At 39.6% G+C, this 13,865-nt stretch overlaps 1 protein-coding gene across 2 annotated transcripts in view; it reads right to left on the minus strand.

The window, feature by feature from the left end:
• Window positions 1–9,041, minus strand: part of LOC110442831 (receptor-type tyrosine-protein phosphatase S-like) — a 135,614-nt gene extending 126,573 nt beyond the window's left edge. For both annotated transcript variants that reach the window (XM_021486644.1, XM_021486643.1), the window contains exon 1: window positions 8,767–9,041. In XM_021486644.1, coding sequence (XP_021342319.1) covers window positions 8,767–8,842 — 76 coding nt within the window. In that variant the 5' untranslated portion in view covers window positions 8,843–9,041. The remainder of the gene's footprint in view (window positions 1–8,766) is intronic.
• Between the last annotated feature and the right edge of the window lie 4,824 nt (window positions 9,042–13,865).

Here is a 13,865-nt window from a genome sequence, read left to right on the forward strand (position 1 = left end):
TTTCCCACTCACGTCACCCCTGTCCCCTACCCCACCCACGACACCCTCGTTAAGACTTATACGACAATAACTGTTATGAAACTCTAAAAATGATGTGAATTGTTGCATGTTTATTCGGCGTTATATTTTTCCTTACAATACGTGGATGTGTCTGATGGGCTATACACACGCATCCGCCTTGCCAAAAGGTTACGCTGAACTCCCAATTGTCTAGACCCGTCAGGATATTTTTCATGTCACATCATACTAATCATTATTACATGTAACATGAAAAACTATGCACGTGATACTTCATTATTGACAATATCGCACGTTTTCCCGTAAATATCAATGACAATATAACGCTATAGATGTATGTTTGGCGTGCTGTATTAAATGAGCAATATTACTCTCTACCACGTCTACAAGTACACACTTAACCCTACAATGGGTATTTTATATATGGCGGGTTATTAAGTGTATACTGGCCGGATAGTCCGATACCCAGTGATAATAAGTCCGTCTCCGGTGACGAGCCTACAGACAAAACACCGCTTACAGACTCGTTAAGGACGAGTAAAACACGTGTAACACACCATGTGTTACGATGTACTCGGCTAAGTTAAGTTTAATTTGATGATTAAAGACCGAGAGATCGATAACCTTATATGTAGCCTTAATCACATTGAACAGACAATGGTGTGTAGCCGTATACTACCTACAGCCCAACAACTCCAGGGCGGCAGTGACGTCTAACACAATATAACTATTAAGTGCTGATGCATCAAATACGTACACGCTCATTCAGTCTTACTCGATATCAACTCCAATTCAGTCATTATATATTTTGTTATCTGATTCTTACATATTTTTGATTCAAATTCCATGCCAAATTTAACGTATAGCCCACAAACGTACAATACACACATAACATGTTCATATACACAAAGTAAACATACCATCCCTATACACGTGTAAATTATACACGTGTAAATATACCATCCATACACACGTGGTAAACGTACCATCCCATAGACACACGTGGTAAACATACCATCCCATAGACACACGTGGTAAACATACCATCCTATAGACACACATGGTAAACGCACCATTCCATACACACGTGGTAAACATACCATCATTACACACGTGGTAAAGTATCATCCCTCAGACACACGTGGTAAACGTACCATCCCTCAGACACACGTAGTAAACAAACCATCCCTCAGACACACGTGGTAAACATACCATCCCATAGACACATGTGGTAAACATACCATCATTACACACGTGGGAAAACATACCATCATTACACACGTGTAAAACGTACCACCATCCATACACACACGTGGTAGACGTAACATCCCAGACACAAAAATGGTAAACAAACACACGTATACACACGTGCTAAGTCTATGAGCGCTCCCTATTCTAGTTAAATTTCACCAAGTCGTCCCAGGGTAGAAGGTATGATCTATCATTCTAGGTTAAAAGTTCATCAAGAACTCCCAGAGTAGAGGGTATGCTCTATTACTGTATATTTGGAGTGTATGGTCTATCATTCTAGGTTAAACTTTCATTCTAGGTTCAAAGTTCACCAAATCGTCCAAGGGTAGAGGGTATGCTCTATTTCGTATATTTGGTTAAAAATTCACCAAGTCGTCCCGGGGTAGAGGGTATGTTATATCGTTTTACCAAGTCGTCCTAAAGTAGAACTTTAATGTACTTTAAGCCGTCTCGAAGCAGATCCTTGTTTAAGTAGATATGCCCGTCCCTACGGGAGTTTCGCTTCTTTGTTCTATGTCAAAAGTACTTTAACCAGTCCTATGGTAAATGTATGCTCCCCGTTGTAGTTCAAATATAGTACCGTAATGGAAAATTGATTTAGACAACAATTAGAAAATGCAATAAACCAAACATCATATTCCTATTTTTTTTCTTATTGAAGGGAAAGTAAAAAAAAATTATATTAATAGAAAAATAACAATGATCTGATGTCTCGAGTATGGGAAACATCAATAATGTAATTATTTCAATGTTTTTGAACTTGTGTATCAAAGGAGCCCAGTTATTGGTTGCGTTCATCAGGACGTGAACGACGCACTTGGGTCTCAGCGCACCGAGGGATGTGATCACATGCTACGTCCACTGTTGATATTTTTGCCATCAATACATCGTAAATTTTCTAATTATTGATTATTTCGATTTGATTGGCTCATTATTTAGCCCGTAAAAGCTTGTCATGAAAGAAGACAATGCCATTAAACTTGAATTCTATTTTCAATTATTAACACAATAGAGGTTCGATAGCGATGTACAACAGGCACGAGATAATTAAACTCCACGTTGCCACTTGTTCGCTGTTTTTTTCTTCTTTATTGATACATTTACAAAATAGTATTTGATTATGTAGCTAAGGCCAGGTTGCATAATCTATACTGCTTTTGATCTTAAATGAAATCAAATGACGAGTAATTCCTATATAGTCTGTGAGTCAACGGGGTTCTGGAATGAGAACAGCACATACAGGTATTGATGGTGACACAGCGACACCTATCGGAGAGAAACATTTTCTTATCCATTAACCTACATTTAAATATTTGTATAACATTAGTGTCCATGTATGCATGTGGTAAAAAATCAATATTTATTCCGTTGATGTAACAATGACCTTTTTTACACTTGAGACAAAAATATTTATAATCCACAACGTTGCCCAGGAATTTATTCATGGTCATTTGGCAGACGACACTTACGCCCAATCACGCCCGCGGTAAATGGCGGACATCTCAAAATAACAAGCTTAAAGCGTAAATAAACGGGTTGAAATTACTAAAAGTAACTCAGTAAAGTGTTATCGATTATTTTCCATCTATCTCTCCCTGCAGATATGTTTTTGGTCATAATTTCCAATTTCCGCTTCCGATCAATTCCTCCGTGAGGGTTGCCGTAGACGACACTGTCAGTGTCACACACACGATTCGCGCCCTTTTTCGACCAAATCTGTAATGTATATCTAATGGTTTCTATAGCCTCGCCTTAATTATCAGCTTTCAAGGCTTAAAACGTTGTCAACTTCTCCTCTTGGGAGGGCGTGTGAACCGATTGGTTTGCCAGTAAAATATCATCAACGCTCATATTACCGCCATAGGGGCCATCAGCTGTTAGGTTTTGTCAGTTTGTATCTACTTTCAATCTATTTCTTCGTAAATCAAAATTATATGACGGCTTCGAATATTTTTTCACAGTCTAGGACAATGTAATCGTATTTTCATGCAAAGTGGGACCTCGTTAGTCGGAACAATTTCTAATGACATGTGTTTGAAATTGAACCATATTTCTCCGGTCATCTTTGTTGCCAATTAATCAATTTTCTGATTAATTAAAATAGACCTTCACTTGATGTAATGCACCGGAATAAACTTAAGTATCCAAAGATGTCCTGGTCATATGGTCTCAACGGTGTCTATCTCAAAACACAAAACAACTCCGAGAGGGTCAACGACTACATGACATGTTGCGTACGTCACTGTAAATACTATCCCCTAACAGACGGTTATGTTGTTTCTCCGAGTACACAACTCATCATAATCTGACGTCTGTCATCTTCCAACATGGTATACATCGCCACCTAGCGGCAATAGCCGACAATATCACTCGCTTCCGGTGTAAATCACAGGAGACGTTGTCATCCCATCAGACGAAAGCAGTGTAATTCACGGTCCGTCACATTTAAATCACAGGAATATGCCACATGCTAATAAATGAATACATGTTAATGTGCGTCACAGTATATAAATGTTTACATGAGCGTAATCAAGTCCCTGTGATTTGAATGACATTTGGGTGAAGGGGGGGGGGGGGGGGGGGTTTTTGGGGGNGACTTGCACCATGTTTTAAATCCCTCACTGACAGATCGGGCCTAAAACAGCTGTTGGGTCCTATCTTCTCGATCTTAAAAGCGCTTGTTGTCTGTAGACTAGCCCAACCACCGTATTCACAGAGCATTACACAGCTACTTGACATGAAAAAATAACCCAAAAATCCAGATCTGATAAGCGTTTAAATCAGGAAATGAGATATGGTTATATTACCTGTACATCTCTGCTCTAAAAGGTAGAGTGTAGATAGGCTCCATTCCGTGAAGAGCACTCTCATACCGTGACCAATTCAGACATTCGTCATAGTAATGGCCAGCACAAAGGAAGAGTCTTGATCCTTAGGGATTCGGGGGAAAGCGGAAAGACTCGATACACAGAAGCAATGTACTTATAGTACACATAGCATGGCGTAAAACAAAAAAACTGACTGCATTAAGTTCGAGAAAATATAATCAAAACATTGTGTATTGTCAATATGGCCGCTCAAAACTAAAGATATTTGAATACAAAGAAACTACACAAATAAAATTTGAGACAATCAGTTGGAGTTGTTGTCATGGAAACGTCACGTCTTTGACAGGACAGATAGCTAATACAGATCGGGTCAAATAACGGGCTAACTGACATGTTACAACATTTTTTCCTCGAGAAGGAAAATTAATTCGTTAGGTCCGTCTGTATTCATCTGAAACCAGCCTTGAGAGACGGAACAGTCCCATAATTATCAATTAAATCTAAAATATCCAAGAGAAATATCTGCGAAAAGAGTCACATTTAGTTTCCAGAAAATTTCATTTATCATTTGATCAATTAGGAAAAGGCTCAGTCGAGTTCTATATTTGTCGGGAAAGTCAATGACGCCTCTTACATAATTATCACCTGCACGCGTGTTGCGCGAGCACATTCCCGCAAACAAGAATGTCCGAACTGCTTTAATTAGATTTTTGACGGTGAATAAAATTGTCACTTACAACCAACATAAAAAAGAGAGCGGTTCATTAATTAAGAAAGGGTTCTGAAACCATTCTTCCCCTCAACACCAACCCCGACTGTTTGTTGGCCCGCGGTAATGTATCTAAGAGCATTTGCGACTGGCCCGTCAATTTAAGTCGTTTTCTTTGGTTATATATTCCTCTAGTTTTGTCATGCCCTTGATTAGCTCTTGATCACACCCTTGAATGATCCTTTATTGTCCATGTCTTAGAAAAAAAGGGGTAACAAAACCATCCCTGCGTACCCAAATGACAAACATTTACATAATAAAAAACAATTTTACCTTATTTTTCTAACCTTTTCTTGTATGCTTGATCTATTTTTAATGTAAAAAAAATAATTAGTTACTTTTTTTCGAATGATACAGATATTTTTATGTTCAGATTAATCTCAATTAGTTTATACGCTGCTAATTATAAGTCCATCACATAATGTATTTAATCAACGAGTCAAAAGTTCCCAACGTCTTACCGTTCAATCATATTTATCATAATTAGGCCCCTTATGACCCTGGCTGTATCGAGGACGCTAAACCCCGAACCACCGTTCCCCCAAATACAAACAAACATCATTTATAACATTCGTAACATATGTTTGTGACTCTTGATTTCAGTTCTATTTTTCAATTAATTTAAACGTTTTTGGTTTTTTTTAATAAATACAATGTATAAGTCTGAGGAAAACCAAAAAACAAACTGGAGTTGATCCTGGTAAGTTATGTGACCCAACATATTCCGTTCCTATAGTTGACAGGAAATGCGTTCTTAATACTATAAAGAGTTCTCCGCCGGTTGCAACAGACCTGCACCCCCTCACGCACAGGAAAACACGATTTCCATTCAAAAATACTCTCAATTTCATTCATGACGATATTTGCGACAAAACATGACACTCGCACCAATTAGTTTTCTTGTGTTTCGTTGTGAGTAGGTTACTGACACTCTCGAATAGACACAGCCAAGCAGCAATCGTCCACAGCGCCCCAGTTAGTACAATATACGGGCAAATGGGTTCTGACTGTAAAAGTTCATTGTATGAAGTTCAATGGAGAATTTCTGGCGATAATGGTGTCAATTTAAAAAGTACCGAGCCCTGCTTCCTATGTTTGTCCCATATTGTCATCCTCGAGACTCCAGGTGTTACGCTCACTGTAAGTGAAGGTGATCATGAGAGTAACCCTTGAGTAACGATGACGCCATCTTGTTTGTTACACGATATTCTGTTTGTCTTTTGTTTGTCACTGTTAATATACATCAAAATGTACCCTTGTTTGTTTCCAGACGAGTGTCCTGCTGAGCTATCGTAATGGATATATTCATAAATATGCCACGTTGAATGAATGTGTTTGTATCATGTACATTTGTACACCAAACAATATATCTATTATTAGATTCCGATGTATGCAATTGGTGGCGAAATTGTATCAAGCACCTTTTCATAGGCATTGGCCTGGCTTCGAGATTTTCATGAGATTTTCGTTTAACCTATAATATTAGAATAATTTAGAAAGATTACGATATGAAATATTTACCAAATAATTATGTAATTAAAGTTTGAGATGTAAAACACATCTTAAAAGTCGGTCACTTTTGTATATATATGTTATGTACAGTCTTAAGTCTTTTCATGTTTATATATTGCCAAGCCGTCGGTCTGAGGTAGCCTGTATAAGAACTAGTCCAGCTTCCTCGGGGACATTTGTACGTGATATATTTCGGAGATATGTATAATCTGCTCCTAAGAGCGCCGTGTTTGTGTGCGATCCCCGCACGAGATAAGTCCTTAGCCCCGGGGGACGCAGGAGCCTGGAAGTAATACAAGTCGGCGAAGATGTACAGAGAATACAAACCTACAAGCGTAGGTTTTGTACGTTTTGTTTAGTCAATTCAATTACTGCATTCCTGCTCATCAGTCGACAACGCATGCCATACTAAACTATAATTATATTTACAGAATAAGTAGAAACATGAGACATACGTTGTCGAAAAATTAATTGAATAATGTGGGCATGAGCACGTAAGTGATCAGACGATCCCTATTTACTGTGCAAAGCACCTGCGCTCAGTTTTGTGTTTAACAATACAAAAACATCGCTCGTTCAACCTAGAATCAATTCAGGACCATTTACAACCCATTAAAGAAAATAAATCATTGAAATGTTTGTCCACTGTTGTGACGGACATCAGCCCTGCTTGTAGCCTCGGGGATAACGATTCATTAACTATGTAAGGAAGTCAATATTCTTACGTTGCTCCCAGTAACTACAATCTGGCAAGCTTCTTAACGACCACATTGTAATTAGGACTAATGTCAAACTGACCACACCACCATTGTGTCCCGTCGTGGTCAAACTAATACTTCGACCACCAATGGTCCATCTAAGTCGGGGGACATCGAAGTAGCAAACGCAACGGTGGCCAGCGATTATTAGCCAGGACGCGTGGACACAGCACGTCCCTAGCGAGGCTGGACATGTTAAGTTATAGCTGCGGGGCGCCATTAGCAGTAACTGACCGTGAACACATCCCGTTTATCTTATACAAATTAATTACCTTTCCCGCACGATATATGTGTAAATGAAGGTGAGCCTGGAGGTGTAGGTACGTAGGGCGTATGCTACAAAACCTCACAGAAGACAGGCCAGACTTACTAAGGAGGCAAGCAACACACTTTGTTCTGGACAAGTTACATCGGCCACCCAAATAAACGTAGGGAAGGGTCAAACACACCTTGTTCTCAATCAAGACCCGTTCTCATTTCGCCTTGTTTAACAGCTTCCAACTCCAAAGTTTCCGCTCTCGGTAAACCTATCTTCCAAAGACGTTTTTATGGAAATCGATTAGAATAATCTAATGTTGATGTTTAATTACTAATTGTACACTTTACATTCATTTTCCACGTTACTACGAGGTCTCCCATGTCTAAAATGATCGTACATTATCTTTCCTCGTTTTTCACTCATGATGAACGGAATGGCCTCCTGGCATTTAGGATAATCTGAGAACACTATATTACACCTTTTTTTTGTCTCTAACGATTGGCCTTCAACAACAACAACAAAAAATACGCCATTTTCGTAGCATTTCCAGAACGGAGTTTTGTCTTGTGACCATGTTTTGCTTTATAATCTACTCACAGGGCCGAAGTGTTTTGGATGATGTACGCGATGTAAACACGTGTGATTATAGGTGTCATCTAGCAAACAAACCCCGAAATCTTCCCACAATTTTACCTGCCAACAAAGTGTCACTTTTATTGCTCATGGCCTCAGTTTATATCATCAACTGTGTTGCATGATTCGGTAGGGTTATAATTTCCCCATCAATGTTGAAAAGTGGTGTCATTATAAGCTATATATTAATCGCCGTACACCTGTAAAACGATGGGTTCATAGGTAAATCCTTTTACACAGATACCACTGTAGCGTCAGACTTAAACGAGATGGTTTTAAACCTCTATTTTAAAGTTTTACTATGTCATATATCTCTGGAATGTGCGCCAGCTTTAAGGCAACATCTCTTAGTTCCGCTTCAGTGATCACTCCGCTGGTATATAAAATAGCATACACAATTTCCATACGTTTGGTGTCACAGATGCCCTGCTAGAAACGTACTAAATGAAACATTCAAAGGAAAATAAATATATGCCAGAATGTGTACGAATGAAATGTATATATACATCGTTCCATATGTATATAATTGACCCCTGAACGAGGTCAACACTACACAAACACACCTTTGGTCCATTAATAATACCAAAACACTTTTGAGAGTTATACCAATAAGAAGAAGGACTGTATATACGGCGTATCACATCCCCCTCTCCCACAATCCCCTCCCTAGAACTTTTAGATATATACATTCGCACGTACACACAAAGATACAGCGGCTGAAACAGTTAAAACACTTACCAGTGTCTATAGTTAATCCAACCCCACACAAAAACAAAGTTAGAACTCCGTGTATAATCCACACTAAATCAGACATTTTGGAGAATCATGTCAAATCCACACGTAATGTAGAATATTTGTCACATTTCGAGTAAGATATGAACTAGGAGAAGTCGACAAATCTAGACTTCGAATTGCCCAGTTCGTGGAGTCTATTTCATTACTCCATCTGCTAAACACACATATGAAAGCGATGCACTCATGTTTGCGCATGCGTGGCTGATATATCGGTGCTCTCTCTGTTACAAGTACTCCAGCAGCCGTATCGACACACGTATTGGGGCGGGCTAGCCAACCAAATGGGGAGTATGGGGGACTACCCCGACAGATGTGTACACAGGTATACACTCACCACACACAGACACCTTGCAGGCTCACTGACTTTATGGAGTAGCGGAAAATTATGGATTTCATACACTAAAACATTAGTGCAATATAACCTTAAGGCACGCGACTGTCAACCTATACGGATGAAAGTGGAGCAGATTCGTATGAATGAAAAACTGTTTTTTCCACTGACATAGCAGCGCTTGGTCGTGTTACTATGTTCATCAAGTGGAACGGATGACGGAACATAATCCTCCCCTCTGTGCTGATCATTCATTGAGAAAATGCGTTCTACACACACAGGGTTACTTGTCACGTTTATAATACCGGCGTTCAATTAAAGAAAAAATATCAAAGATGTTCTTTAATCAAAACAATGGGATCTTCCAAGCATACGGAACGGCCCGACTCCGTTTTAGTTATGCATGTACATGTGAACAAACGTCTGACTGTATGATCATCCCTCATTGCCAAAGTAGAGTGTACAGTAAATTTGTCCCATTGTTCATTTGTGACACGACCCTTGAACCACTGAAACCTGAATAACCCCATTCAAATAAATAGTACAATATAATTCCCCCTTTACTGTTATAGGGAGTATTGAATTCACTCTAAATATGTTCCCTCTGTGTATATATGTTTGTTGTTCATGTAACCTATTTCTCTTTAAATCGTAACCGCTGAATCCAGGGCAGCAGACGAGTTTTTAGAGATGAAAGACATCGCTGTGTTCCAGGCCTACGCCTGTCTCTTCTGATCACTCCGAACTGATCCCTGTAGAGTGTCCGTGCCAGCTTCAGCCCTTCGTAGTATTCGACCGAACACGTGGCACTGATACTGGAGCAAAAACAAAACTGGGCGTGTCAGAATGCATGTAAGTGAGGGTTTTAACTTTAGAGGGTACAATTTACGTCATCACTCGGACAACACGTGAATTTGACATCTCTCCATCCTCTCAACTATATAGCCGGGTCTGTGTTCCAATAATGGACGGCAAGCCGTTTGACTACTACTGACTGAAAACGAAAACTAAGTGTTCCTAGCAGAATTTGATCTGTGTATTTTAACTTTTGAACGTTTAAATCAGCAGCGAAATCCATGAGTGTTTAGTCTAATATTAATTGTAAGAACGTCCGAAGCGCTTATAGAACCGCGACAATGAAGAATGGTTGCTGATGTTGAACAACACTGAGGTCGTATTTGTAGTATCGTTTTGATTTTATTCGGAAAGTCAATTATGGTGTAGATAAAGTTATACTTATGCCCACTCCCGCTCCCCCTCCCTACCCCACTTTTCACTCCCTACCCCACCTCACTGTGGTGTACTGGACATTAGGCGTTGGACGTATTGTGTGTGGGACGTGTTGTGTGAGACATTCAGTGTAGGACGTGTTGTGTGAGACATTCAGCGTAGGACGTGTTGTGTGTGGGACGTGTTTTCTGCAAAACACACAGTTCGGGACATGCTGTGTGCTGGACATGTTGTGTGGGACACGTGGTGTGCGGGACATTAACTGTGGGACGTATTGTGTGAGACATTAAAGTGTGGGACGTATTGTGTTCGGGACATTAATAGTGGGACGTGTTGTGTGCGGGACATTAATTGTGGGACGTGTGGTGTAGAACATTAAGTGTAGGACGTGTGGTGTAGAACAATAAGAGTTGGACGTGTGGTACGGGATGTGTTGTGTATGACATTAACTGTGGGGCGTATTGTGTGAGACATTAAAGTGTGGGACGTATTGTGTCCGGGACATTAATTGTGGGACGTGTGGTGTAGGTGGGACGTGTTGTGTATGAAATTAACTGTGGGGCGTATTGTGTGAGACATTAAAGTGTGGGACGTATTGTGTGAGACATTAAAGTGTGGGACGTGTGGTGTAGGTGGGACGTGTTGTGTCCGGGGCATTAATTGTGGGACGTATTGTGTCCGGGACATTAATAGAGGGACGTGTTGTGTATGACATTAACTGTGGGGCGTATTGTGTGAGACATTAAAGTGTGGGACGTATTGTGTTCGGGACATTAATAGTGGCACGTGTTGTGTGCGGGGCATTAATTGTGGGACGTGTGGTGTAGAACAGTAAGTGTTGGACGTGTGGTGTAAAACATTAAGTGTAGGACGTGTTGTGTGTGGGACATTAAGTGTAGGACGTGTTGGGTGTGGGACGTGTTGTGTATGACATTAACTGTGGGACGTATTGTGTTCGGGACATTAATAGTGGGACGTGTTGTGTGTGGGACATTAAGTGTGGTGTGGGACATTAAGTGTGGGACGTGTTTTGTTCGGGACATAAGTATGGGATGTGTTGTATGAGACATTAAATGTGGGACATGTTGTGTGTGGAAAATTAGGTATGGGACCTGTTGTGTGCGGGACATGAAGTGTGGGACCTGTTGAGTGCAGGACATAAATGTGGGGCGTGTTGTGTGATACATTAAATGTGGGACATGTTGTGTGTGGAACATTAAGTGTGGGATATGTTGTGTGTGAGACAATAAGTGTGGACGTGTTGTGTGTGGGACGTGTTGTGTGAGACATTAAGGTTGGGACGTTTTGTATGGATGCGTTAATTGATAAATGTTATAAGTGTTAGAGTGTTTGTTGGACATTAAATTTGGGACTTGTTAAGACGGACGCGTTTTGTGTAGGATATTTTTGTGTGGGACGTATAGTGAGTAGGAGATTTAAATTGAAGGACATTTCATAGAAGCGTGGGTAACACAGTGCTCTATAAATGTCAGCAGAACCGTTATACCGGATACCTGGGGACAGAAATGCCATTAAGCTTATTACCGACGATGGTTTATTACATGTATTGAGCATGTCACGGCTCCTGTCTAATGCCGGCTGTGTAATGTCGGGTATGTATGAGTTGTTGTCCACTTCCATCACTCTCGCTAATCATACAATTATAATCCAACAATTCTAAAACTGTAATTTTTCCATCGCCTTACAAAATCCAATCGATTTTTTACAAGCAATTTACCATCCTCTCAATGGCAATACGATACATAAGGTGTAGTTTTTAGTCAATATTTCTTTCTTATAAATAGAACAATACAATTTATTATTCAATATCCTATTATTTGCTGGGATTCGGCCTGGCGTTAGATGCAGCGGGCACCGTCTACATGACGCGGATATCGCAGCATATACACCGATTTGCTCTGGGATATTCACAAGAACAATTTTTCTTTTCTTTTCAACAACTTATGACTTGTTTTTATTGATTTGGAAATCCGTCTTTGTTCAATAATATTGTATTCAAAGTGGTATTACCCTGCTTCATGACCCGACATTTTATAGTAGTTTCTGGCAGTGTACTTCCGAATATACGTCCGGTCAATGGCACAGCTATACATTTGAACAGGCTCCATACTTGACAGTTGAATATTCTATTTCTTTTATTGATTTACGCGTATTGCTCTTGTTATTTTTTCGTATACTAGTTACATTACGGCCAATGTCAACACGCCATCTGCTCGTTACGAGTCCGATACGTTACAGAATTTGTTTCCTTTTATGTAAAACGCTTCGTGGGATTTAAAAAGCACACTACCATTTCAAAGTAAACTTATAGGCGTTTTAATTTCGTTAAAACACGTTAATATATTGTTGATCTGTTACATCATTAAATGGCTAGCTGTTTTATTAACCAAGGTAAAATAAATCTGTGTTGGAAAAACTACCGGTGTTATGGGAGGTAACTCTTACATAAAATGTGGTAATTCTTGTGACGATCGACATGATATTATCAGCAGACGGGATTTTATAATGAGCAAAGGGAGAATGATATTATCAGAGGATTTAACAATATCAGTTAAAGGATGGCTGACATTTGTAGACGGGATTATGATTACATCATCTATATACTACTGTATACCACCTACCGGTATCATTATCATTGGTTGACAGTATGAGTAGAAGTTGAGAACGACTTCAGAACAACTTGAGAACAACTTGAGAACGAATTTCCCCCTTGCCCAGCACTTGGGAACGGATTTTCTCAAAAAAGGACGTCTGCTCGCGCCAGATGACGTTCGAAACCGGAAATAGTTGCCACACAAAAGTGACCAGCGTAAGAAAATAGTCCGTCATAAACATATGTATCAAAAAAGTTACGGAAAAATATTGTGAGAATAACAACACCATTTCAGGTGTAAATGTGCATATGAAAAAGCCGATGACGATAGGATTGTTATAAAAATATTTGTTTACGTAGTTTTAAGGTCCATTGGATTACTCCGCGCAAAATTGTTTACGTTTGTCGGGCGATCGTTGACCATTGACCTTAGAAGTCATTTGGAAAACCTGGTAATATGTTTTACGGCACGGCCGTTAGTGAGGGCGGAGCCAGGTTGTACTGTAAATGTATCGGAATATCGGTACTGTACTCTTTCAAGCATTGAGTGATGTGTTGAATGACTAAATCAGACCTACATGTATAGCTATACAGTGTATATTACAGATCAGTTTCCTTTCTTGATTTCTTTTTGACTGACAAGATGTTTGATATCTTGAAGTTTTCCGCCTAGGCGTATGATGACATGACATTAATGTGAGAATGCGAAAGGTTCATTAGACTCTATATAAGTATTTAAATTTGCACCTCTTGAATCCATTGCAAAAATCAAGTGCAGCATATTCTACAAAGACATTGAAATAAAACATATTAGGATGGATATTGTTAATCATGTATAATAGCATAGTTATCTGATATCCACGAAAA

Source organism: Mizuhopecten yessoensis, unplaced genomic scaffold (assembly GCF_002113885.1).
Source record: "Mizuhopecten yessoensis strain PY_sf001 unplaced genomic scaffold, ASM211388v2 scaffold716303, whole genome shotgun sequence".
NCBI lineage: Eukaryota > Metazoa > Mollusca > Bivalvia > Pectinida > Pectinidae > Mizuhopecten > Mizuhopecten yessoensis.